The sequence below is a fragment of the Miscanthus floridulus genome, chromosome 17 (genome assembly GCF_019320115.1).
Source record: "Miscanthus floridulus cultivar M001 chromosome 17, ASM1932011v1, whole genome shotgun sequence".
Classification (NCBI taxonomy): Eukaryota; Viridiplantae; Streptophyta; class Magnoliopsida; order Poales; family Poaceae; genus Miscanthus; species Miscanthus floridulus.
In genome coordinates, this window is record NC_089596.1 from 67,390,856 (window position 1) to 67,418,527 (window position 27,672).

A 27,672-nucleotide genomic window follows, 5' to 3' on the forward strand; every position below is an offset into this window, starting at 1 on the left:
CATGCTTCAAAGCCTGGACTGATTCTTCATGAACAGGTGTCCACAGGAACATTGTGCCTTTCTTTAGCAGGTCATTGAGGGGCCTGGATATGACAGCGAAATGCTTCACGAATTTGCGGTAATAACCGGCAAGGCCCAAGAAGCTGCGTAGCTGCTTTGCATCAGATGGAGATGGCCAATCTTGAATGGACTGAATCTTGGCCGGATCAGTTGCGACGCCCTCAGCGCTGACAACGTGGCCAAGATAAGAAATCCACTGCTGAGCAAACTGGCACTTAGACTTCTTAATCAACCAATTGTCCTTGGCTAGGAGGCTGAAGACTTGCCTAAGATGCTCAATGTGTTCTTCCAAACTGTTGTTGTAAACAAGGATATCGTCGAAGAAGACGATAACACACTTACAGAGCAGAGGTTTGAGGGTGCAATTCATGGCGCCTTGAAATGTACTTGGTGCCCCTGTCAACCCAAATGCCATCACAGTGAACTCAAAGTGGCCCCAGTGCATCTGAAATGTAGTTTTATGCTCCTCCCCTGGCGCCAACCGGATTTGATTGAACCCTGCCCGAAGGTCCAAGCTGGTGAACCATCTTGCTGAAGATAACTCATCTAGCAGCTCATCGATAACCGGGATGAGAAACTTGGACTTCACCGTCAGAGAATTCAGCATACAGTAATCCACACAGAATCGCCAAGAGCCATCCTTCTTTCAGACCAAAAGGACCGGGGAGGAGAAGGCACCGCTACATGGCTGGATCATACCGGTCTTGAGCATCTCTGTAACTTGTTCCTCTATCTCAGACTTCAAAGTTGGAGAATACCGGTAGGAGCGGACGGCCACCGGCTGAGCACCAGGAATAAGAGGAATTCGGTGATCACAAGCACGGCGCGGAGGCAGCTCGGTAGGCTCGGCAAATAGTTCAGAGAACTCCTCAAGCACGTGCTGCACCAAGGACTCATTGGATTCCAGCCGAGCGGACACTGAATCGGAGTCTAGCTGAAATAGTTGGATCAACGCACAGTCCACTGGTTCTGGATGAATACCCTGGAGCAGGGCAGTCGAGGACCCATAAGGAATTGCCATCCATTTGTTGCGCCAGTGAATTTTCATTGGTGAAAATGGTTCCAACCAGTCCATCCCAATAATCAAATCAAATGAACCCAGAGGAAGAACCTTGAGAGCAGACTGAAAGGAGTAGCCCTGCACTGTACATTTAGCCTCTGGCAACTCATACTCGCAGCGAACAGTACCCCCATCTGCAATCTTGACTGTCATTGGTTGTAACAGAGGAATGCACCCAGCAACTTTGCTTGCAACAGAAGAGCTAAGGAATGAGTGACTGCTCCCCGAGTTTATCAGAATGAGCACCTCCAGATCACCCAAGAAGCCCCGAAGCTGCATCGTACGGGAGCGACGTCGCCCGAAACCGCAGCAGCAGACAACAGCATGAACACCTGGTTCTCGGGCTCAGTTGGCGTGGTAGTCGAAGACTCCAACTCTTGGAAATCGTCCTGGCACAAGTTCCACACCTCTTGAAGGGCATGTAGCTGGAGCTCTGCGGCACACTTGTGCCCGGGCGCCCACTTTTCCCCGCAGCGGATGCACAGGCCCCGGGCCTTGCGCAAGGAGCGGAGCGCGGACAGCTTGTCATCAACAGTCACCCCACGGCCACCCTGCTTCTTGTCGTCCATGGGGCGCTGCTCCTGCCCCGGGCGCGGAGGTGGGGGTGGTAATGGCAGGGCGCCCTTGATCGACGCCGTCTTGGAGAAGACAGAGTTGTCCGACTTTTTGAAGTCGCGACGGTGAGCCGGCTCGAGCGCCTCTTCCTATAACAGAGCAAGAGTGCAGGCAGCATCCAAATCGCTGGGCCGTTGAACCATGACAATGGCATGAATATCATGTCGCAGACCGTCGATGAAGCGGGTTGTGTAGTAAAGAGGGTCAGGGGTAGTGTAGGCTTTGAGTTGTTCAACCAGCTCAGTGAAGCGCTCGGTATAGTCCTGGACAGATGATGTTTGTTTGATGTGGTACAATTGGCGGATAAGGAGTTCGTGCTGGTCACGGCTGAATCGCTGGTGAATCAGACGGCAAAAGGTAGGCCAATCTGAAGGAAGGGATCGCTCCACGGACTGAAGCCAGCGAGCAGCGGCACTGGTGAAGTGGTGCATAGAGACACGAATCCAAACCGAGGATGGAACAGAGTACATCTCGAAGTAGCTTGTTCGGCTTGGACACTGTTTTTCTCGCACAACAAACAATATAAACAGTGTTTTTCAGTATTAACAGTGTTGTTTAGTCCAGCCATAAATAGTGTTTTCCAGCATGAGCCGTGTTTTTTTTTTGCGCCGGTGGTCCACAGCTGGGGGTTGTCGCCGTCGAATTGTGGAAAATTCATCTTAGGTAAGCGGCCCAAATTGAATTCTGGTTGCAAAAATGACACTCGAAAGATGGACTCCTTGGTTATGATGACACTCGGATGGATGACAAGTGGGTCCATCTATGTCTATGAACGTGGGTCTAGTGTCAAATCTACAAACGACCGATGTTTCGAGTCCCATATTTGCAAATTGCCCTTTGATGTTGTTAGAAAAGTTCATTTAACATCCACAATGATCCACCTAGGCCCCCACCCCCTCTCTGGTCTCCCGTGCAGGCCCACGAGGCTGCAAGTCAAAATTCCGCTCAATCCCTCGAGTAGAACCGAACAAGGACTGAACGTGCGCAAGGTGTACGTGTCCGTCGGCAGAAACACGCACCCAAAAGTAACAATGTACTTATATAGGCTATATAGCCATAGATAATATACCCCATAGGAGTAAGGATCAACTAGACAATTATAACCATTTTTAGTTTGTCCACGTTCGGACATAAGGTTGAAGCATCTACCGATCGGAAGCATCCAAATCCAACCAATTAAAGCAACTATAGTAAAGAATGCAATAAGCTAAGAAACTACAGCTCTAGAAGGACAAGAGTACGTCTAATAATAATATACGGTACGGTGTCTATAACCTTGGTCATCCTTTTTTCTATTTCATTTGTACTATTCTGTTCGATATTAAAGAACTTGTAGATGTTGGGTTCTTGCATGAATAGACATGTATGTATAAGCAAGCTATACACGTTTATCATACTTGCTCTAATTGATACGAATATAGCTATATATTCCGGCGCACAGTGATGCACGCTAATGCGTTTATTTGAAGCCATAAATCGAATAACTAACGCATGCGCTTGCAGGTGACGTTCGAGAACATATGCAAGATGTTCGTGAGCATGGATCCGTCGCCTCTCACCGACAAGATGGACGGGTGGTTCGCCGGCCTGGTTGTTGGATTCAGGGCGTTGCCGTTAGACTTCCCCGGAACGGCCTACCGTCACGCTCGCGCTGTACGTGCATGAGAAGATATGCTTTCAGTTCATGTCGCTCTTATACTTCTGCCGTGCTTAATTAATTAATTACTCTGATATGACTTTAATTTTGAACGGTGACTCATATATATAAGCAGTGCCGCAAGAAACTAGACACGGTGTTCAGGGAGGAGGTCCAGAGGAGGAGGAGAGAGGACACGACGGTGGATGCCAACAAGGACTTGATAAGCGGGCTGATGGAGATGGAGAGGGAAGACGAGCAAGGGAAGAAGCTCTGCGACGACGAGGTGGTGGACAACATCGTCTCTCTCGTCGTCGCGGGCTACGAGTCAACTTCCAACGCCATTATGTGGGCGGCCTATCACCTAGCCAAATCTCCCCTTGCTCTTCACAAGCTGAGGGTAAGCTAGCTAGCTACTTGTACACAATTCTCTTCTCTTCTTGTACACAATTCTCTTCTTGAATTAGCTAGTTTTTTGCGGCACTGCTTATGCGTCGTCGTGCAAAAAAGAGTCAGATCAGAGAGGTAATTAAGCACCGTAAACTCACGAAGAGCCCAATTCTTGAATAAACTAGTCTGGATTATATATTATTCAAGAATTGTAATCCAAGCGGTCGGAATGGCCCATGTAAGTGCTGCGTAATTTATATGATGTTTATTATCTGAACTTGGCAACTTGCACATGTCAGGAGGAGAACGACGCTGTAAGTAGAGACAAGAATGGTGGCTTCATTTCCCTGGATGACATCCCTAGCATGAAGTATACTGCCAAGGTACATAATATACGACGATGCATATCCATCACAAGTCACACAATACAAAAACTAGCTCAAGGATATGGGTATGCATGCAATTTATTCTGAGCCCTTGGTCTTTCGCAGGTGGTAGAAGAAACAATTCGAGTAGCCAACGTAGCTCCAATGGTCCATCGCGTGACACATAGAGATGTCCAGTACAGAGGCAATTATATTAAGCAATCACTTTTATATGATTCAGTACTAGTACTTCTCCCACTACTCTAGAATGAAGAATTAATGGACAAGCCAATATAATGCTTAAATTGATTACATGTACTAGGTTATACGATTCGTAAAGGGTGGAGGGTCGTGGTGTGGCTGCGCTCCTTGCATACCGACGCCAACTACTTATGATGATCCACGCAGCTTCAACCCAGACAGATGGGACGTAAGTCTCTACTAAGTGCATTCAGCAGTAATCTGTTGATTTTTCGTTAATTTAATTCCCTTGTTATTAGAGATCAGGGGTTCAGAGTGTATAACTGTATATACAAAGCTAAGCTAGTTCACCTCATATATAGTACTGTCGATTGGGACTTGCACTGACGATTCAACATCGGACATTATTACTGATCACTTTACCAGAAACCGCCAAAGCCAGGCACGTACCAGGTGTTCGGTGGAGGGCCCAGGATCTGCGCTGGGAACATGTTGGCAAGGCTGCAGCTCACTATCATGCTCCATCATCTAGCTGTTGGATACAAGTAATTGATCATCTAAATAACATAGTACAAATTGTTTTCCTTTTCTCATATCTGTCCTAGCTACCGTAGATAGCACTCCCTACAGCACTAGTTTAAATAACAGAGCTTGTTAAGCTAAGTTATACTGAAATTTTCAAATTTGACTAATCTTCGATTAATCCTGTTGTTGGCTTTCAACTCTTTCAGATGGGAGCTGCTTAATCCTAACGCTGGGGTCACATACCTTCCCCACTCGAAACCGGTAGATGGGGCTGCCATGTCATTTAGCAAACTGAACTCTGTTTAAGATGCGGGCAAGACGACGTGCTCGATCGTGTCCAGATAAAAGAACAATTGTCGACAGCACACGTTGCAATTTGCAAAAGCATATGCTACATTTGACTGTACTTGTCCAAGCAGTCCAACAGGCGACAGCGCAAGGATTGCTCAGAATTCAGAAGTCAGAGAGAGCGCATGTCCCGGCTACATGTACTGCTTATTTCGTCCCTTCATCCCGTATGATGCGCTCTGTACGTGGATCAACTGCATTATATATATATATATATATATATACTCCGGTGATCAACTTAGAGGCGCCTCTACAGATCTTTGCCGTAGTAGTGTCCCTCAAAATCAGCAAGGGTTTCAAGCAATCCTTGCTCCCTGCAGTTAGCTTCGACATGTGACTTCATCAGTTAGGTCATAGATGACGACATGCAAGAACGACGATCCTTCTTCGACTGTACCCTGCAGTCATCCAAGTCCAAGTTAGAGGATCTTGTTCCCACCTGAACAGGGGCAATACAGATTGATCAAGCATCACAAAGAGGCAAAGATGACCCAATCGATTACGTCATCTAACTCTTCAACTCCAACAATAAGCCCTTGTTTAGTTCCACCCCAAAATCCAAAAAGTTGCTACAGTACCTGTCACATCGAATGTTTGCGGCCCGTGCATGGAGCATTAAATGTAGACGAAAAGAAAAACTAATTGCACAGTTTGGTGGGAAATTGCGAGACGAACGTTTTAAGCCTAATTAGTCAATGTTTGGACACTATTTGTCAAATAAAAACGAAGATGCTATAGTAGTCCCAAAATCCAAATTTCGCGAACTAAACAAGGCCTAGGGTCCTCACAAGTGGGGTGCCACCGCAATTTAGCAGACAGCGACGACAGCGATCATTAAAACACCACTAGTCCATCCACTGGTATAAATACGTGGGCCGATCACGATCATCTCACCACCGCACTCGCGCGCCCACCGCTCGCCAATCAACCACTGCCGCTGCCGGCGTCGCGTCTCCAACACGTCCCAGTCCCATCCCGTCGACATGGCCGCAGCCGCAGGACCCTCCAGCTCCAGGTGGGTGATTGGTCGTCGTCGTCGTACGAGGAGTCGTGGAGGATGCATGCTATGCTGTGCTGTGATTGCCGTTTTGTGCGCGTCCCTAGCTAATGGAACCGAACGCCTGTGTCTGTGTGCAGCTCTGTGAAGGAGACGCTCCCGCCGGCCCTCGGCTCCACCTCGCAGCCACCTCCCGTTTTCGATGGCACCACCAGGCAACTCACCATCCTATATTCCTATTCAATACCACACTTCCTCTCTTTTTGTTTCCATTGGCCCCGTTCGCTTCGCTGAAAAAACAAAACGAAACACTGTTCCGGCTGATTTGTTGCGAGAGAAAAACACTGTTCCGGCTGAAAAACAAGCTGATAAGTACGGATTATAACACAAGTGAACAGGAATAAGAAAAAGAAAACTTTTGCACTGATCAGACGGTAAATCAGTGACTGACTTTTACTCATATTTTGCTGGCGTGAAGGCTCTACATTTGCTACTTCTGCCCGTTCGCTCAGCGTGCCTGGGTTACCAGGAACTTCATGGTTCTGCTACTTTTAGTTTTACTGCCTCTTCACAAGTGAAAAATTACTGCAAAAACTAATACCCTCGTTTCGTTTGCTTCCTCTCTCCAGGGTTTGCAGGACAAGATGGAGCTGGTGGCCATTGATCTGCAGGACAAACCAGCTTGGTACAAGGAGAAGGTTTACCCACAGGGCACGGTATGCTGGGTCTACAGTTGTAGTACATGTCCACCATCTTGAGCATCTTCTTCGTGAAACACTTTAGACAACATCTGTTTCTCGGTAGGTTCCTTCCCTGGAGCACGACAACGAGGTCTGGGGCGAGAGCCTGGACCTGATCAAGTACATCGACCGCAACTTTGACGGCCCTGCGCTGCTCCCAGAGGTACCTGTCAAGTGTCACCTTCAGTGCAGCAGAACACTTGCAACGTTGCAGCAATTTCTGATCGTCTCAGAGCAGAGGATGAGGATGTGTGTGTTGGTTTCCTGCAGGATTCTGCAAAGAGGCAGTTTGCTGACGAGCTGATCGCATATGCCAATGCGTTCACCAAAGCCCTCTACTCGCCGTTGATGGCCCACGCAGCCGTGTCAGATGAAGTTGGTAAGGCCATTGCTTAGACTGAAAGGATTGCAATTTGGATTCGTTGACAACTTGAGATGCTGCATCGCTCAAACTGTATGTTCCATCATCAGTTGCTGCTCTGGATAAACTCGAAGCTGAGATGACAAAGTTCAACGACGGCCCGTTCTTCCTAGGCCAATTTAGCTTGGTAAATCACTGCCTTTACGACCTGAAATGTGGTTTGCTTTTTCTCCTTTCATTTGGATTGCCCAAATTTTTTACTCTTTCTAATGCTCGATTCCCTTTTCAGGCGGATATAGCGTATGTTACAATTTTGGAAAGGGTTCAGATATACTACTCTCATCTTAGGAACTATGACATCACCAAAGGCAGGCCGAACCTTGAGAAATTCATTGAGGAGATGAACAAGATCGAAGCATATACGCAGACTAAAAACGATCCTCTGTTTTTGCTTGATCTTGCCCAGAATCATCTTAAGGTTAGATACTATAGATAGTGAAAGTATGGTGAGTTTTCTTCTTTTATTTTATTTGCCAATCGGTACCAACAAGCTTGCTGTAACTTTTCCGGATTGCCTGAAGACGTGACAGAGCGGCATTAGTCCGTTGATCGAAGACAAATCACTCATCAGTGTTGATTTGATGAATAAAATACGGCATGCTATATAAGGGTAGTTTTATGCTATTGATGATAATGTACTGTAGTACTGTTCAGTACTGTACTCTATTTATTAGCCATGTGAAGTGTAGTGTAAGCTTTTCTTATTTTGAATCCCGTTATTGCAAAATAGAAAAGACAAAAAATTACATGTCGAACAGAGTGCTTTGAGTCGTCCAAACGAATTTTCCTATTTGCGTCACAAATTTCTTTAGTCTATGGACCGAACAGGCATCGATGGGCCTGTTAAGTGCCCATGATCGATCCCAGTTCTCAATGTAGCACGCAGGCTTCTCCCAAAACATGGAATGTAAGAGGCATGAATAAATTCAGCGTGCATTAAATTTACTAGCCACCGCTGCCCGCACTTCGCTGCGGGTGATATACTTGGTATAGGAAAAATCTTGGAAAATATGACTTATATGTCTAATATGTTTTCTCATCGCGTTGCTACGAAATGTTGGTCTATTTGGTACATTAAATGGAAAAATATGCAAAGAAAAAGGTAACATAGTTTTTTTCATTACAATGTTGTAAACGAACATAGAGGTTGGTTGTCATTACATGGTGCATATTCTAGGCCAGCAAATTAATGATATATTAGTGGAAAGAAGTATTTGATGGAGTTTGGCTTTATTGAGACGGCCACGATGGAGGTGTTTGCTATACACGGCTGGTGTTTTAGCAACAGAATTGCTCTTTAGTCTTTCTTTTTGAGAATTCTGTTGTATTCATGGTTCAAAACTTCGTGTTTGAGATTCCTTGGTTTTTTTTGCTCGCTTGTAATAATGAACAACAATATGCATTAGTCGATGCAGATGCTAGGATATTAATATATTCCCTTTTATAAAAAAAAGCAACTAACATACTTAGATTCAAAGCACAACATTGGCTAGGATTACATTATAGGTGAAAAGAGCAAAAACTACAACACAAGTATGTCTCCTAACGCGAGGATTTACAAAAGAGTGAATTATGATCCACTCTCCTTAGGCGAAACTACAACACATTTCGTAAATCTAAAATTACAAGAAAGATTACACGACGTCGAACACTAAATTACTCCGGGATTTCAAGTCACATGGTTAAGAGCAATCTAGTACAACCAAGGCTTACTCTAGAAGTCAGGATAGACGAGGGCAATGGAAAAACAACAAGATAATGATTATCCAAAACATGATGTATGACCAACAGATCCAGAAACAGGAGACTGAGAAATCAAACATCGTGAACCCTAAGACCAAACTAACCAAGGGTAGACTTGAACTTCTTCGAAAACAAGATCCCTTCTTCTCAGATTACACCATCGCCTCTGTCAGACGAACCTAGTTCTACAATAACGGCTAGATCTCGTAGCTCTGCTTCGGATTCGAGAGGGATGAGGATGAAGAAGAAGAGCAAGGACCAAGGGTATTTTATAGTGGCGAATGGAGATGGAGCGCAGCGCACCAGAAGTGGAGACAGCATGGATGGGATATAGTGTCGGTTCACGCTGTGGGGATAAAGTCGACCATGGCGCGCTCCCTGTGAAAGCGAGCGGAGGGGGGAATAAAGGAGAGGAGAGAGGGTTCGCTCGACGAGGGAGGCGTGCGGGCGGCCGTGTCCCCAAAAAAAGAAAGAAAGGAGGGGGGCTTGATACGGGGACGAGGGCGAGGATCAAGAGTGGACCAGAGGCTAGGAAAATGAGAAGCGCACAGTGCACGAGGACGACGAGTGCAGAAAAGTTATTATTCGAGTAGTCTGGAGTGATTGAAAGGCTTAAATTGACACCATGTCCCAATCCCAGTGTCCGGTTTGACCGCGCTACGCACGCATCGACACCTACGGACGCTGTAGATACCGGGACCCACTTGCGTTTAGCTCTCGTTTAGCTATGCCACACTCGCCTTGTTCACTCGTACAGTTCATTTTCTCTCCTTTTTCCACACCCTGTCGGCTCTCGACTCTCGCCCTCACCCTTGCCCCCGTACTGGACCCCTCCTTTTTCTTCTTTTGGGGCACGGTCGCTCGCTCGCCTCCTCATCGAGCGAACCCCTCTCCCCTCCTTTTTCCTCCCTCCACTCAAGCTCGCGCCGAGAGCGCACCATGGCTGACGCTCTCCCCACCTCGTGACCCGCCAGTGTTTTCCTTCTACGCCGCCTCCACTTCTCAGTTGCTTGGGTGCGCCCGAATTAGCTACATTTACTCCACACCCATGCAACCAGCAAAGCGCACCGCAGACCGCATGCAAATTAAAGCCGTGCGCACCACCAGTGCCCACTCACCCGCGCTCCTTTTCCCGTACACTGGTGTCGTCCTCTCAGCGTCACGCCGTTGTCTCTTCTGCACCGCCACCCACCGCACATTGTACCACTGCCCCACGACACCGCTCGTGATGTCACCTCCATTGGCCCAATGCTGCCGCTGCTGTCCCCCACAAACCTGATTCCCTCGGCCCTTAATGCTGCTCAATGCCGCTGATAATAGCGCGCACCCACCCTCTAAACCCGCCGTCAATCGCCTATATCCCCCTTCACAACAAGACACTCCACACTCAACACTAATCACCAGCATAAGCCCCCTATTCAAATGGCAACCTATTTCAACATTTTAAGAAAAAGCCTGAGATAAGTGTTGCAAGCTGGAGACTATCGAAGAAAACATCAAGCAGGAGCCAGAGTACACTGTCAGAAGCAAGAAGCTGACACTCTCAAGATGTGCTTAGATGAAGATGGGCTCACCATGACCATCTTTGCTATCCTAATTCTTACTATGGTAGCATCAATCATATTGTATATCCATGTAATGTGCCTGCTACCCTACGAGAGGCCCTGAGATAGTTGTTGAAATAAGAAGAGTTGAATAAATATTCAAGTTTCGCGGATTTATTCAAATTTCGAGGGCATAGGGCCTGTCCACAACTTGACTGCACATGATTAAGTTATTTCTTACATTCACCAAATAAATAGCGGCGCAATTCTTATACCAGCTATATTGTGATGCGAGGTCCTTTGCAATTGTCATTGTGGTTAAGTTTTTACATAGCTAGCAAAGTATCAACGCTAGGTATCCATGTGAGTTCCTTGTCAGTAATAACTAAATAAAGTTCAGACAGACTACACTTTAATATTTATGAGGGATACTATGGTGGCTGTAATATGCAATATTATTTTTACTGACTCTACCGTGGGGTATTGGTCTATGTGGAACCATTTCACGTGGTAGTACTTAGACCATATATATGACAGCGATAATGCATTTGTATGGTTATATGCCTGCTACCACCGTGTCCTCCCATACTTTGATGATAATAGGAATAAGGAAAAGAAAACATCTCAAAAGATCAGTACAGGTGACGGCTTTCCTTCTTCAGAAGGCCACTTTTCATCTAGAAGGTAGTTTTCTAGTCTCGCTGCCCCTAATAATACTTGTTATTCTGTATGTGTATCCTATGCAATCTTATCATTATTTCAGAATAATTATTTTAATATTTTTTGTGTGCTTGTGTCTCTGATATCTACACAATACATAATTCCTTGAATTTGTCACAAGATAGCTCTGAGATTCCTGGAATGTTGCTCCACCTGTAAAAGTGACAAATACTTATACTGATGCCCTATTGGTCGTCCCAAACTTAGTCATGCCTATCACTTATCTGTATTAACCTTTTTTGTAACAATTTTTATCCAAGCTAAATAGTAAATAAAACAAATATAAAATAAAAGGTTTTGGTAACCCACTTGAGTCTGCCAATTATTCAGTGGTTTGTATGATGCTTATTTCCGTACTCTTTGTCAGACAGTGAGAAGTTCTAAATTATGAACTCATTTGGATAGAGCAAAGTTATATGTTTAATTAGGACCACAGAGAACTTATACACCTTCCAAATTTACACTTAAATTTATACAGCTTCCAATTTATATGGTGGAGCATATATTTCTTTCTCGAACACGCATGAGAGTTGCGTATCATTTCATTAAAAGGAAAAGAAAGAATAATGCAGTAGCAAAGCCAACACTTCTATTCAATCCAATACAGGATTATGCACCATATAGAATACTAACTCACCAAAGTAGGGTTAGAAATTAAAGCCAACTTTTAGGCAGGCGTGAACCACATGCGATGTGAAGCACAAAGCCATAATTTAGCATTACCTCCAGAACAGGAACGAGTTAGGCGTGCACCATACGACACGTGTGACACCTATGGATGGCGTATCTGCAAGCAATACGGGCACTAGAATGCACAAACAGGATATGCATGAATGTACGTCCTATACATTCTTCTACTGTTGCCAACATATAGGGCAACCGCTCTTAGTTTTTTGGCACACCGATCTTTCTCTGTAGCTAGTCGATACTATCGGACTATACTTGGGGTCAGTGTACCTACAAAGAACTTGATTAAGCCTACGTAAGTCAGCAGAGTGCCATCTATCCTGGATACATAACTATAGTAATAGGGCTACTTATATAATTTTGCATGCAACGTCCTAACTTCTTGAAAAGAATTTGTTGTCAAGTTTTAGTTTAAAAATAGGTTCCGAAGCTTTATTTCCTCATTTATGCCGATGGTGCTGCTGGTAGTGTAGGGCACATGAGCAGTGCAAGGAAGGCAGCAGATCTTCGGCCGTAGTCCGCAGCGATCGCCCTGATGTTTGCCATGTTGAGGTGGACACGGAGGTGCTAAGGGATGATGGGACGCTGCACGGCTAGGAAGTTGAACCTGCACTGGCTAGGGGGCTGTATTAATGGCGACCAACCCCAACCACTGACCACCTTGGGAGCAACGTGCACGCAACCCAAGCCGTCTCTTAGATGCATGGCTGCATGTGTGAGCACAAATGTTCCTGCATAGTCGGGGAATTATTTTTATCTTATGGTAAGGAGGAGAGGCATTAAATGTATCCACCTGCCCGACTTATTTTTATGTGATGGTAGCATAGAGGGGAGGCATTAAATGTGTCCACCTGTTTTCGACCCACCCTGTGTAGGTGAAGATGTCCAGTGCTTTCAAATTTACTGAGTGAATTTCTAGATAGCTTAGGGAGCCACTCGTCATCTTGTGTTATATACTTTGCACGTTCAGTCTATTGCACTTTCCGTATAAATTCTCCGGAGACCACCATTTATTGCTTCATCTTTACCGTGTTTTTTTAGCGGGTCTTTACCGTGCTTTTAGCGGGCTATAAAACTTTATTCGCGGACAATTTTGAGTGTTAACACTTAAGTACTCTCTCCGTCCTAAAATGAATACAATTTTGAGTGTTAACACAAGCGAAAATGCATCGAATATTCATTAGGGAACCAGCGCAAGCGGAATAATTTCTAATGGAAACAACCTCCTACAAACAAGTTTTAATGGAAGTGTTTCACAGTCACTTCAGTCAGTCCACATCTTTGAACGCTTTAGATTCTAGAAGTCAGGTGTCAGGTGACAACCAAGAGTCCAAAACAATTTGGGACGGAGTGCACTACCTTGAGGTAGGAAATATCGCACCAGGAAGTCAATGAAACATATACATAGTTTACATACAAGCATAAAAAGGTCATCCTCTAGAAGCACAAGTATCATAATATGAACTGTGATCTCGATTAGTAGCATCAGGAAGTCATACCGAACAAAGAGAGGATACATGCTGGGGACATCCAAGAGTACTCATTGTTTCAGAGTCAGACAACTTCTAGAATCCAGGAGATACTTCAGAAATGGAATTGCCTAAAAACACTATGCTCTAGTCTATTACAAGTGCTAGGAAAAAAAGCACCAGAAAGCATGCAAATAATAATCAGTGCACAGGAACGCTTCCGAAGTTCAGGAAATACTATTTCCCTCACCGTTTTACTTGTGTCCATTGGCATCATCCTCACTATCCCTTTTCCTCTTACTTGGCAGGGAAGATCCTGCTTTGCTTTTGACGTTCTCCTTGTCTTCTGCATCCGCATCAACTTCGTCATCCTCAGCTTCACCGTCTTCGTCTTCAGCCTGAAAATGGTCAAATGTATTAGAACTATGTTTATCAAATTCTTTGGCTACAAAATCAAGTATCAATCGGTATACTAGACTGCTCAATTGAACTTGTTTAGGCCACAAATTGCAGGGAATTCCAAGAATGAGCTAGATAGAATGGTTTGGGACATTACGCAAGGCCGCGAGTCCATGGCAGTTACAATTTTAAAGGTAAAACAGGGTCAAGCTCACACTGCAAAGCATGATGTTACTGGCAGCTATTGAGATGTAAAATAGAATCAAGGTGATACACATACTCACAGCCCAAGCACTGTGAGGGCTCAGTGACTAAACTCAAATTATGGAGCATCGAAGCATTTACAAGAACAAATAACTAGGTGATAATACATAGCGCATATTTGTGCATATAAAGATGGCATGTACATATACATAAATAAGCATGGAGCAACAGTATGTGACAATCCAAGTCAATTTGGCATGCAGCAAACTGAACCATCACTGGTGTTTTCTAAAAAAATGGAATTGGTTTGGATGTCTGCCACCGCTGGTCTGCCTAGCAAACCTGGTAGAGGAGGGGCTGTTGCCGACGCCTGGAGCGATTCTTTGGCATGGAAATCACGTAAGTAATCATAAGACATAACCAAATCAGATCTAGAAAAGACGCAACAATCAGATCGAGATCGAGAAGAAGGTGGAGATCGGACACAGATCGAGATCAAGAAGGACAGTACACGAACCTCTCAGTGTGAGGACAGTGGTGACATACTCCAAGACGGCGGTGAGGCACCTGGCCACCAGCGGGGCATCATCTAGGACCTGCATTGTTATTCAAGTAGATGTTAGTTAGCAAAAAAACTACTATATGCTGAACAGGAGGAACTAACGAATATAAGCATTAGAAGTGCTCCAGATTGGAGAAAGGGTGAAATATTAGCAACACGGATCTTCGAGTATCTCATGCAAAGTATTGGCTTTATCGTATGAAAACCCACTCTACTATTGAAGAGGAAATGCCTTTAACAAACTAAATATTTTAATCAAGTTTTTTTCCTGCATGTGGAAAAAATGCTAGACAGGTGATTCACTTGTTATCTTTAACATTGATACATATTGCTGATAGCATAAAGGACAAAGATTGCTCCTGCAGACCATAAGAATGCCCTCTATGAATGAAATGTATACATGTCTAACCAAACAGACATTCGCCGTGAAGAAGAGATGAAAGTATTCAAAGATCTAGCGATATGAAAATTGAATTTGTAAACTCAAACCAAGCAGGGAATACTATCGTATAAAAGCAGCAAATGGTGTTGAATGGTATCTAATATATATTTCATTGCTGCAAGTACAATATGCTTCAAAGAAATTGCAGGGTGCACTCATAAAGGAAATTAAACTGTAGGCAGGAAGATGATACAGGCAAAAGTTTACTTCTCTAACGGCACATGTGTGATCTTCCTCATCTTTATTCCTCTTTCCACGAGGAAAGCTCTAGTTGGCCCCAGCCTTCCATCCCTTAACAAGCAAGCACTGTACTGAAGGGGAAGGGGTTAATTGGTCTTGAGAAGCAACACAACCCCACCCCACCCCCACCCAAACAAAATTGATCTCCAAAGGGTCAGGAAAAAAATCTAGAATTTATGTATGTTTATAATTTTATTGCAGAATAGCGTGTGAAATTGTATGTGTAAGAAAATATATAGGAGATTTATAGTGAAAACACCACATCCTAGCATCAGAAATCTTAGTTTTTCCTTCAATATATAAGGCCAACTATAAATCAGAGGATAATGTATGCCTACCGATTTCAAATGTAAGGAAAATGCTATTGGTGCAACCTACATTTAGACTCCTAATTCACAAATCCCAATCAGGGAACTCCTAAAATGCAATAGATTGGGGCCAAAAAAATCAGCAAATTACCCTCTCATAAGTGTCATCTAGGATGATGGCGTCGGACACGGGGACACGGAACTTGTAGTTGTTGATGTCCTTGTAGATATCATCTAGGTGCGCGATGTAGGGCCTGAGAGCAGTGTAGCTCTTGAACACTGCACACACCACCAATCCAATCCACCGTATCAACGCAATGGAACTGGCGTCAACTACCAATCCAACCATAATCTCCTATGCATCCATGCACAGGCGGGCTTACTGAGGGAGGTGAAGTTCTTGAAGGAGAGGGACTTGAGGTTGGGGTTGTGCTCGACGGAGTTGTCCTCATAGAACCAGTGCACCTGCTCCAATAGGAATAGGATTCGCTCGAACAACTCCAGCTCCTCCTTGGGCACATTCAGAATGAACCGACTACAGAGGTGATTCAGCTCAGATTGATTTACTCTAGATTGATCTAAGCAAATCCAAAAAGAACTTGAGAGATGGGGTTTGGGGGTTAGGGAAATACCTGCAGTGATCATCAAGCAGCTCTTGGGGCCGTCAGCTGCCCCCTCGATGAAGACCGGTTCAGCCCCTCGCCGCCCACCATCGTCATCCACCGACCAGCGCGCCCTATCAGCGTCTATTTGTTTAAGATAAGATTTTGATTGTGAGCAGCTTGTAGATTGCAAAAGGCTGGATTGTGACAAATTTTTGGATCATAAAGAGATAGGGCTGTTTGGCATCAAGCAGGGGTGGATCTAGTTAGAAGTTAGTAAGCATAAAATGGCCAAATAGCTTTAGGTGAGTTTGGGAACTCGGTTTCGCATAGCAAACAGGGAAAATGAGAAGGATGGGAATACCTGGTGGGCGCTCTTCGCCGGAGAAGAGATCGGAGAAGGCCTGGGCACCTTGTGTAGGGCAGCAGTGGCGGTAGCCCACCCAATCATCACAGACAGAGAGGGGGGGGAGAGAGCGCACGCGGAGTGAAGGCGACGGATGCGGCGGCGGTTGCGGCGACTATAGAACCCGATCTGGGAAGAGGGAGGCTCGATTTGGACTGAGGCACTGTCGGCGGTGCAAGGCAGGCGGCGACGGCGGTGGCGTACGGACGAAAGGAATGCGGGGAAGGAGACAGCTATGGGAACGAGGGTGGTCGACTTTCGTGTGCTCGAGACAGAGGTGGCCATGTTCCACGTGGCCAACCCACGCCCACGTCGAGGCCCCGGATGGAGTCCTTGAGCGCCTCCACGCCGGTGGTGAGCCCCTCGCTAGAAACTGAAGACGCGGCGTGGTCTGGCGGGACGGACACGGTCGTACCGTCGTGGGGTAGTGGTTGCGTCGTCAGGAGATGGAGGGGTAGGGGAGGGGGAGGCGGGCGGGGGAGGGGTGGCCACCGATGCTAGAGAGATGACCAGCCACAGATCTAGAGAGAGGGAGAGGGAGAGGGAGAGGAAGAGAATGAGGCACTGCCGGGACACCCTACGTGGAGAGAGAGACAAAGAGAGAGGAGGTCGAGAGCAGAGAGAGAGGGACGAAGGAAGTGAAGGGGGAAAACTCACCCGCGGCAAGTGTCAGCAGCGCACCGCACACACAAACAAACGTATGTGTGCCGACCACCATGCTAATTAGGCACCGACCATGCATGTTAGAGAATCCACCGTCCCCTACTACGCGTCACCGTCCATTTGCATGTCGCGTGCAATCGTCAACTTGCTTCATCTGTCTACTACCGAATGCACGGAGGAAGGCTGGTTGTGACGCGCTTCATCTGAGTCGTGGAATTTTGATCTAACGCACCAACTAAATAGAACGTACGTGAACACCCTGGGAGGCCGCCGATTTGGTGCGCCTTTATATCTAAATGTTGCATCGTTGCCTGTTCCATCTCATATTTTGTAGTGGAAAGTTCTTAAAACACTTTTGGACACCAATTCAAATGTTTTGGAAAATTCTCATTGTTTGGGTATTTTCCTATTTTTTATAGAGATAAATTTAAAATTTGGAAGCTTCTATACATATTTTCACGAGCTTTAAATATTTTATTTGGCTTTGCCATGATCCAATCTATCTCTAAGGTTTTTTCTAAAAAAATTAGAAGCATGAAGACATTTTTCATGGGTTAAAAATCATATTAGATTTTTAAAACCGAAACCACTTCAAATCATGGTACAAAGGTAATTTAAACGGTTTTGAGAGTCATGAGCGTAGGATGGCTGATTTCAAAGTTCGAAAGGAAAAATAAGAGCACGACGATAATTCAGAAAGGTAAGGACCTTTTTTTTAAAAAAAAATACCACTGCACCTCTAGTATCCTGTGCTCAAGAGAAGGCTTCCTAGCTTTTATTCAATAAGGGAAATTCAATTAATTCTAAGATTGTTATATCAAGATGATACAAGGATCTTAAAACACTCTCAACCTCTGCATAACTAGGCTACACATAGCCTTAAAAAAGATTTAAAATATTCAGACGCACTAATAATACTCGATCGGTAGACTGGCTACACATAGCTTTAAAATGTTTTGATCCATATGCCTGGATCAAAACTTCTTGGTCACCCACACCAATTGCTGAGATGCCACTGCAATCAAATCCTATGATGTTGTCCATATATGAAACCAATGTATAGTTGAGAAACTAACCTACAAAGGAGAAGAATTATGTTTCTTTTCAAAGATCACATCGTTCCTCCATAACCATAACCATAGTGACCAACACATAGCTACTGCTCTTAGCAAAGCTTATTACTAAGACCCTATAGCCAAGTCCCAAACATATTTGAAACAATACGTGGTTGAGATAAGTCTAAAGCCGTTTGAATAACAAACTAGACAACATGAGCAAAAACGACACTCAAAGAACATGTGCTTAATTGTTTTATCCTTGTGAGAAAAACAACACTATTTGTTGCCTTGTCAACTACATTTAGCTAACTTGTCTTTGGTTAACATTAGCTCCTATGTAGATACCACATAAAAACCTTGATTTTCAATGGAGCTTTTTTATTTTCCATAGGCATTTATTAATACTAGGGACATCGTTGTGGATTATAGCTGGATATTGTGATTTAACTTAGAACTGTACATTAGGATGTAACTTCTAGCAAAATAATCATCTTCTTCTTGGCTTAACATAGTATTAGCGATGTTCCAACACACTAGTTTATGCCCAATTAAGTCCTTTCATCCTTTCGCCATGATAGAATGGGTGGTGAGATATTTAACACGTCTGCTACATTATTCTATTTTTGGTGGATGGGCTACATTATAAAGGCAAGGATATTGTTTGTCCCAGCCACTTTCTTTCTAGAATCTGACTTGTGATCAGCAAGGATATTGTTTGTCCCAACCACCTTCTTTCTAGATTCTGACTTGTGATCCATCTTTAATTATAAAGTCCCAAAAACAGATAAAATCATGTTTGACTTTCATAAGGCTAGCATAAAAATGTGAATCCCCTTTGTTTCGTTGAACTTGAGAGAAAGGCTTAGATCTTAGATATTTGTTGTATAGCATTTGTTGCCAAGTCCCATCTGTGTCAGTTTGAAAAGCCACTTACAGAGAAGAGCTATGTTCTTGATGTTTAAGTTATGAATTCCAAGCCCACCTTGGTCTTTGGGTTGGCATAAGTTGACATTTTATGTGGCAGACAGGTAAATCCTCAAACGTATGAATGTGTAATGTAGCAATCACCTGGGAGCATTCCAAGGTATCAAGTTTTATGGGAAACACGAAGTGAATTAGCTAAGAATCAAGGACATCCTATGATAAAAACAAGGATAAATAATATGAAGGGGTAGAGAGGATATCTAAAGTTGATACTTTCAAGAAATTAAGATAAGTTCGCATATGGTTATTCACTTTGGGGCACGGTCCAAATACAACAACAAAAAGGGATGAGAAGGGTGCTGCGCTATGTCGCAAAGAGCCCTATGTTTTAAAAATCAGCCCAAACACGGTGGATTATGTAGATCAGACAAGGTTGTCACTGTCACAACCTATGGCTACCACACAATCGTGAGACATACGTATCCTCAAGTAAACTATAGCCTAGATACCACATCTATGCTAGATATTTACTACTATAACCCGGATCTTGATGGTTGATTAGAGCACTCTATAAGAGTGGTGAACCCATCATCAATAGCAGTATGAACTAAACTTAATCAATCAAAATGATCAAAGTTAGCACAAATAATCCTGGATGTCACTCGAACCTGAGATGCATCTACCGAGGTACAAGTAGAAGAGGAAACTCACAATCGTATCTCCTTCTCTATTTTCTAAGACTAAAGTGGTATGGATTCGCAATATACTCCAAGTCTTTCACCTTGCTTCTATGCCTCAAGAGTGGTCAACCATTGGCTAATATTCAAATGGCTTTTCTATTGTCCTCAGAATTTAGGGCTCCAGCAGATCAAGAAGTCTATTCAGATTTTGATGAATTGGAGTATGAGGAGATAGTTGCCAAGTTGATAGTGATACATCAGGCTATATTTGATAAGCCAGTCAAGCATCGACACTTAAAGGCTTTATATGTAAAAGGTTTTGTTGATGGGAAGCCGATGAGCAAGATGTTGGTGGATGGAGGTGCTTCTATTAATCTTATGTCTTACACCACTTTTTGTAAACTTGGCAAGGGACCAAGAGATTTGATTGAGACCAACATGATGCTTAAGGATTTTGGGGACAATGCATCAAAGACCAGGGGGTTAATGAATGTCGAATTGACAATCGGAAGTAAAACTTTGCTCACCACATTCTTTGTCATTGATGGAAAAGGGTCATACAGTTTACTCCTTGGTCATGATTGGATTCATGCAAACTATTGTGTACCGTCGACTATGCATCAATGCTTGATTCAGTGGCATGGAGACGATGTTGAGCTGGTTCACGCTGATGATTCTGTAAGTATCGCAACAGCCGATCTAGTATATTGGGAGCTAGAAGACTTCGAGTGTTTTTCTGGCAAGCTATGGGAAGAAGGCTTCATTAAAGTCAATGATAAAAGCCAATAGTCAATCTAAGCAGTTGGCTTTGAGAATTTGTTTTAATGGCTAATCCAATAGATGGTACAGATGGTAAACTAGGACATAGCTTTATGTTGGCCGATGAATTAGAAGAGATAGATATCAGTTCTGGAGATAGGCCTAGGCCAACATATGTAAGTGCCAAGTTGGATCCTGATAGTTCAAAAATAAACCTGAAGGGGTAAAAGCCGGTATGATATGTATCGCCTATAGAGCAAAAACAAACACATACAAATTAGTACATGGAACATCAGTATAAGGCAAAAGAGAAACCACTTAAAATAAAGAGATTGTTTGCTAGCTTCTCCTATTACAAGCTAACATCCAGAAAACACTTTGTTCACTATGTCTTTGGCCTAGGAAACAAGGGCCCTGGAGTTGGTGGCGTTGAAGAAATCCTTGACCAAGCGCTCATGATCCTTAGGGTGTTCGGTGGCTAGAAAACCATGGGGATGAAGTCAAAGCTTGTGGCTAGAGCGAGCTTGCGCAACAGCAAATGCCATGGTAGCACCATGACGAACACCATGAAGAGCAACCTCTCTGACGCGGTTTGGGATGTCGTACAAGTGAACCACCAGCATGGCACCCCTGGCGTTGATGAATCCTGTCGCGTACTCTGCAGCTGATCGAAGGCTTTCCAACTGGGTCGATAGATCTATAAAGATTCGAGAAAGGGATAATCAAGATCTTGAAGACAAAACTAAGAAGAAACAAAAAATTGTGGTAGGCATCTCACCCATGATTATGGCCTCGGCATCAGCCAACCTTTCCCCCACCTGGTCGGCGGGTCTGCCCCTTGGGGCATCTTGATGGATGGTGGCCGCAACCCCTAGAGTTTCCTAATCGACCTTCGATAGATCAGAATCAGAGGGTGATCGGTGCTGAACCAAAGTGGTCAGAGCCGATTCTATGATGGAAAGGCAGTCAGCGGCTTCTGGCCATCCTGATCGATGGACGCGATCAGATCATCATTGTTGATCGGCTTCCTTGGGTAGCAGGGGAGTGGGCGGTAATTATTGATGAAGATGACCTCGGAGGTTGAGTGGAGTCGGCCCAATGCTCTGAGATGATGGGAGCATTGATGTAGACTAGGCCCGATCTTCCGAAAGGTATAATAGCGTCGATTGGTGGAGACTTGACGTTCATGATCTAGGCTTCAAACCAAGACTAATTCGGACCCCCACAACTGTTACACCACTGCTCCATTGGTTATCAACCACGCGAACGTGATTGACCTCGCCGAGAAGGCTTTCCTGCAAGCGAATCGAGAACACAAGCAAGAACAAGATAAACACAATCTGAAATTGCAAATAAATATGAGGCTTATGATAATGAGAAAGAGTTCAAGTCTTTATTCGAAAGGACTAATCGCCACAGGCGAACAAGATCAAGAACTGGGGCCCTGGTTCACAGCAAGCGGCCTTGGCGGCGACACTTGCAGCAAAACGACGTCTGTTTCATGAGGAAATCAAGAACTAAACAAAACCCAAACCCTAAGGAGAGCAATGGCTAGTATTTGTAGAGTCTTGGGCGTCACCCCCTGGACGCGCCCCCTCATGGGCCCAAACACGATACATGGTCCAACGGACCAAAAGATGGTGTCATAGCATCCTGATAGATTTTGGACGCTAACTTGCTTCAATGATTCCTGTTGATTCCAAAGGGCTTTTGATGTGGGACCAATTGGGTTGGCTTCCTTATCAAATTAGCTTTCCAACCATATGTGGATCGTCGAAAACGTAGTCCGGATGCATCCTGGGTGACCAGTTTAAGGCAGACTGGTCCTAGAGGCCGAGGCAGACTCGAACTTGAGTTGCTTTAGGCCTCCACCTCGGGGACTCAAACCAAATTAGCCTCGGACCTCCTTCTTGACTTGGACACCCTTGCTGGCCTCCTACCCCTCCATACCATGTGCCAAATATGGTCATATGCATGGGTGTCATGTCCTCATCAAGCATCCTGTAGCGCGTCTAGATGAAGGTCCATCCGCCCAAGATCATGGGTTGCATCCTCCTGATGACGAAGATGCTGGCGTGGTGACGCAGACCCATCAAAGGCCTCTTTAGCAGACCTCTTGCCATTCTCCATGACTTCAAGCCTATGGGAAAGCAAAATCGCACCAAAGACACAGAAGGTTTTGGACAAAGCAGGTTGTTTTTCGATCCACAGCCATGTCCCGTATATATAGCCCAGGAGGTGAGAAGATAGGCTTCATCGAGGTTATGGAATTAAAGTCACTTATGGAAATAGATCGATGCTCCTGAAATTTAGGGGATGGATCACGAAGAAACAACGGATTCAGACTTATTGATTCCCATAATTACAAGATACCGTGGGATTAATACGAAAGGTTTACATTAACTGATGATCAACCCACTAAGACTTCTTTGGATTAAAGGGAGTCCGGATCTCCACAAAGCCAAAGGTCATCATGGACCAAATCATACCAGCCCGGTGATAGAAGTGCATCTGGGGAGAGAAAAGGCTTCCTTCTTAAAAAATGCCCATATATCCAACCAATTCCTCGGTGGCTGGGAAACAATGGGAAAGAAAGCCGCCTGCTAAAAGATGCCTAATTCTCGATGACTGGGAAACCATGGGAAAGAAGTCTATGGTTTCCCCAATGGGTATTTGATAAAGCAAACAAGGGAAAGGTGTCCACACATTTTAGCCCTTGCAAACACTAGAACAGCTCTGTGATCATGGTGAGAAAACTCAGGTGATGTCACAAGAATTCTTCTAACCGCAGTAGCTGATCCTCTTGTTCCACAAGGCGCTGAAATGAGCGACACAATCACCCTATGCACAATAATTCTTCTAACCACTCAAGACCCTCATAGCAAGGAATTAGACCATGGAGGTTCTGGCAGAGCCAAGGGCACTCGAGGAAGCAAGCAGAAGAGAAAGATAACTGAATTGTTGAGTTGCTCTCGTCAGAGTCGGATAGACATTTATAGCCAGTCTGGAAAGATGGATCCAAGTGCCCATGAAGCAATGGTGCTCTCGTAAAGCTTTGAAGCATGGGCTCATAAGCAGGCAAGGACGGTGATAGATAGTAGGCCCTTGATCAAGATTCTCTACCCATGACTATGGACCTATCGGGAGTACAAACGTGGTAATTTTGGAATAAAATTACTTTTATCCCAAAATTGGGGGGCATGTGTTTACACCAAAATTTGAGAAGAAGAACGCGGGAACTTGAAGCTCCCAAGATTGTGTCAATCAAGGAATCGATTGCATAAGGATTGATATCAGCTGATTCAGATACGTCATTGGAATCGACTCTATTCAAATGACGTCAGTAGATAATGATAATGAGCTGCAGTTGGCGTCAGGAAATACATGTCGAACTCTACAAAAAGGGAAAGATTAGGGTCCAAGTTATCTTAAGTTAGGAATGTTTTGTTTTATACCAAAGATTGTAATGAGTTGTACTTGAGTAGTATTCATGCTCAAGCTCCGGGTATAAATGTTGGACCCTGGCTATTATAAAAAGGACATCCAATCAATAAATACGAATTAGTTTTTCGGCTTTACTCCAATCCTTTGGAGTAGGAGTAGTGTAGATCTCGGTGAGTTCTTCAACAAGCAGGGCTACATCGGTCCGACCGACCTCCGACTTGTCTATAAGTACCATCATGGCTTATGCTTTGGTTTGTAAGGCTGCATCGGTTAAGTTCGACCTCCACTGCAAACTCTAGCATAAGCTAGTTATCGATCTTTATCTAGTTCAAGTACGGGTGCATCGGTTAAGTTTGACCTCCACTGCTTGAATTAGATTAAGGTCAAGTTATTAGCTCTACCTAAGGGTGGCGTCCTTCGGGTAGATTCATTAAGTTATCAATCTTGCTGATGTTCTTATTGCCATTAGTTTTAGCAACATCAATCTGCCTAATCGAGATTGATCTAGATTGCCTCACATCCTTTTAGCCAGTCGTTTATTTTGTTACAATACAATGTTTCTTACTCCAAACGATGGGTTATGTTTCATCGGTTGTTCTACTTCGATCTTGATCGTGCATAGTACATGGTTAAGGCATGTTTGATCTTGAGGAGGTTTGTTGTCTAGTTAAATCTGGTCTATAGTTCGCTATTATGGCTGTAACGATCCGACTGATGGCACTTTAGATTAGAGGATGCTAGTTGGTAGATTTGTTTTCGATCAGGCATGACCTTGACTGTTTGCTATGCCTGCATCGGCTAAATAGCCGATTGCCCGCACTTCAATGCCTACAGTGTGTCTCCATGATTCTATTAAATGTGAATAGATCTGTTTACTTTAAAAGTTTGATTTATTGTCTTTATCACGGCTGCCATCGATTTGGTCGAACCCCACTGTTAGAGATAACAGGTTAAGTCTGATGAGTTCATAGATTTGTCCATGTTAAATAGTCGATTGTTCACATGTTGTAGTCCCTTTCCCACCTGAATCGGCTTTTTTAGCCGATTCGCTTGAGCTTTCACACATATAGCATGTCTTTCAGAAAGCCTATCAATGTATGGATGGTTTCACGGATTCTCCTATTTTAGTTTATTATTATCATCATAGCTGCCATTGTTCTAGTCGAACCTCACTGTTGATGGTAACAAATTAGATTCAGAGCGTTTGTAGATCTATTTGTATTAAACAGTCGATTTATTCGCATGCTATATCCTTTCTTGTTAGATTCATCAGCTCAATGTTTTACACTAGTAATACTCACCTAGCTGATGATTTTACTTATGTCTACGTGCATTGTACTTGTCAACATAAAATCAATCATCACTCACGAGCTTTATAGTCCGTAACAGCCGATTTCTTCGCGTATCGGTCGTTTAGTCGATTTCTCCTGTCTGGCTGCTCTCGAAGCGGCACACTTGGAACTGTCTAGGCAAAAACCAGCATGTTCCACCTTAAATTAGTGATAAACTTTCTCTCCTTATCAATTGTAGGTCAAACTGACTGACACGCCTTGGGAGGAATTCGTAGGGTCGACGAGTCTTGCGATTGAAGCCAAGCGGATCTCCGGACTCATCCTAAGTAGATCCTTCTAGCTTGCTGTGTGTCAGGCACATCAACATGTTTTCACACCAACAATATCTTAATATTTCCTTTTGTTTAGATATTTCTTTTGAGGCAAGTTTTGTACGTCCTTGAACAAGTTAGGGGTCATTAGCCCAAGGTATAAATATAAACCCTCGGCCATTGTAAAGAGACATCTCTCATCGATCAACCAAAACAAGTACCTTTACTTTTTAGCTTAGGCCACCCCTTAGGAGTAGGAGTAGAGCAGATTTCGACGAGTTCTTTGGGCAAGTAGGGCTACATCGGATGACCCGACCTTCGGCTTGTTTGTGAGTATCTGTCATGACTTATATTGTTACTTGCATGGCTGCAACAGACGACTGATCTCTTGTGAGTCATGGTATAAGTTAGTTATCGATCTATATTGTTATTTGTAAGGCTGCAACAGACGACTGATCTCTTACAAATTGCGGTATAGATTAGTTATCGATTCATATCAACTTTTACAAGGCTGCAACAGACGACTAATCTCTTCTAAACATTGGTATTAATCAAAGTTATCAATACTATGTTAAATAGTTTATTGTTTAATACAATATCATCAATTGCCCAATCTAGATTGAGATTCATTGATCTTATCTATTTTGATCTATCGTCTACTGATTGCTATCACAGTTGAATTCGATTCTTGACGTTATGTCCTGTTTTGATGACTAATCTACCTCAATCTTGATCTTACATGGCGGGTGTTTGAAGTCATGTTCTATTAAGAGACAGATTCATTGATCGTCAGTATCTAGTATGACTCCGCTATCAATGCTGCATTAGCTGACTCGACTTGTTGATAGCGTGTCAGATTGGACATTGTCAGTTAATAGATCTATCTATTAAGAAGAGCGTGGCATCAACCACCTGCTATGTCTCCATTGGCTATTTAGCCAATGGCTTGAGCTTCCATGCACATAACATGCTTTCAAGATTCCTTTGTGATATAAGTAGATCTATCGACCGCTGGTCTCTGATCTAGGGTCCTACTGTCAATGTTGCATCAGACGACTCGACCTATTGATGGTACAATAGATTGAGTCTAGTTATTTGTAGATTTATTTGTATCTAACGGATGAGTGATCGTATGCCGTGTGATACGATCATTGGAATTGGCTCCACGCCCAAAGAGAGCCCTTCCTAAGCCTAGAGAGAGCTCGGTCATGACCATCCGGTCTGGCATCCTTCCAAAACCTGAAGAGAGCTTGAGATCTGCTCCGCGCGGTTTCTCTCAGCTTGCTTGTGTCGGTGGCTCTCGGCCACCCTTTTTGCCATCGACAGGCGCGTGTAGTGGGGATAAGACGCCGGATCCAGATCTCCCTACCAAAGAATGGTGGCTTTGATACCAGGTGTTAACCCTGACGCTAGCGATGGCCAGAGATTGGGGAGAAGAGTAGTCAATTGGAGAGGAAGAAAGAGTCCAAGTAGTATTCGCCTGCCTCAACGATGGCAGGATTGGAATATACGTAATGTAACTAGGTTCAATACAACGATAATTTGCCTTTACCCTCACAGAAGTTATTTATCCTAGCCAACACGTAGGCTCAGCTGGTTATAGGACCACTATGAGCCAAATACCTTGGAGCTCTTGGGCCTGTTGCACTTACCCCTCGTTGGCCTTGGCTGGTCTTGGGTTTCACCAGGAAGATGGGCGCTGACAGCATCGGACACCCCTGAAGCTCGTCATCGCTTGTGTGGCATCGTGGTTCGATGTTCGTCGTGTTAGAATGAGTAGCGTGGCCTTCCACAAGCTCGTGGCACCATAGCCACTTCCAAGGTTCGCCATCATGCGAAGGATACTGTCAGATATAT

At 44.2% G+C, this 27,672-nt stretch overlaps 1 protein-coding gene and 2 pseudogenes across 1 annotated transcript; 2 read left to right on the forward strand and 1 right to left on the reverse strand.

The window, feature by feature from the left end:
- Positions 1-1,687: 1,687 nt before the first annotated feature.
- Positions 1,688-5,269, forward strand: LOC136515737 (ent-kaurenoic acid oxidase-like; annotated as a pseudogene).
- Positions 5,270-6,104: 835 nt separating this feature from the next.
- LOC136518219 (protein IN2-1-like) lies at positions 6,105-7,942 on the forward strand. Its single transcript, XM_066511867.1, has 8 exons — positions 6,105-6,215; positions 6,338-6,412; positions 6,676-6,736; positions 6,827-6,913; positions 7,002-7,100; positions 7,208-7,316; positions 7,409-7,485; positions 7,588-7,942. Exons 1-8 carry the CDS (start codon positions 6,184-6,186, stop codon positions 7,792-7,794), a joined length of 747 nt encoding a protein of 248 aa, XP_066367964.1. The 5' UTR covers positions 6,105-6,183; the 3' UTR covers positions 7,795-7,942.
- A 5,833-nt stretch (positions 7,943-13,775) lies between these two features.
- On the reverse strand, positions 13,776-16,389 carry LOC136515738 (mRNA-decapping enzyme subunit 2-like; annotated as a pseudogene).
- Positions 16,390-27,672: the final 11,283 nt, after the last annotated feature.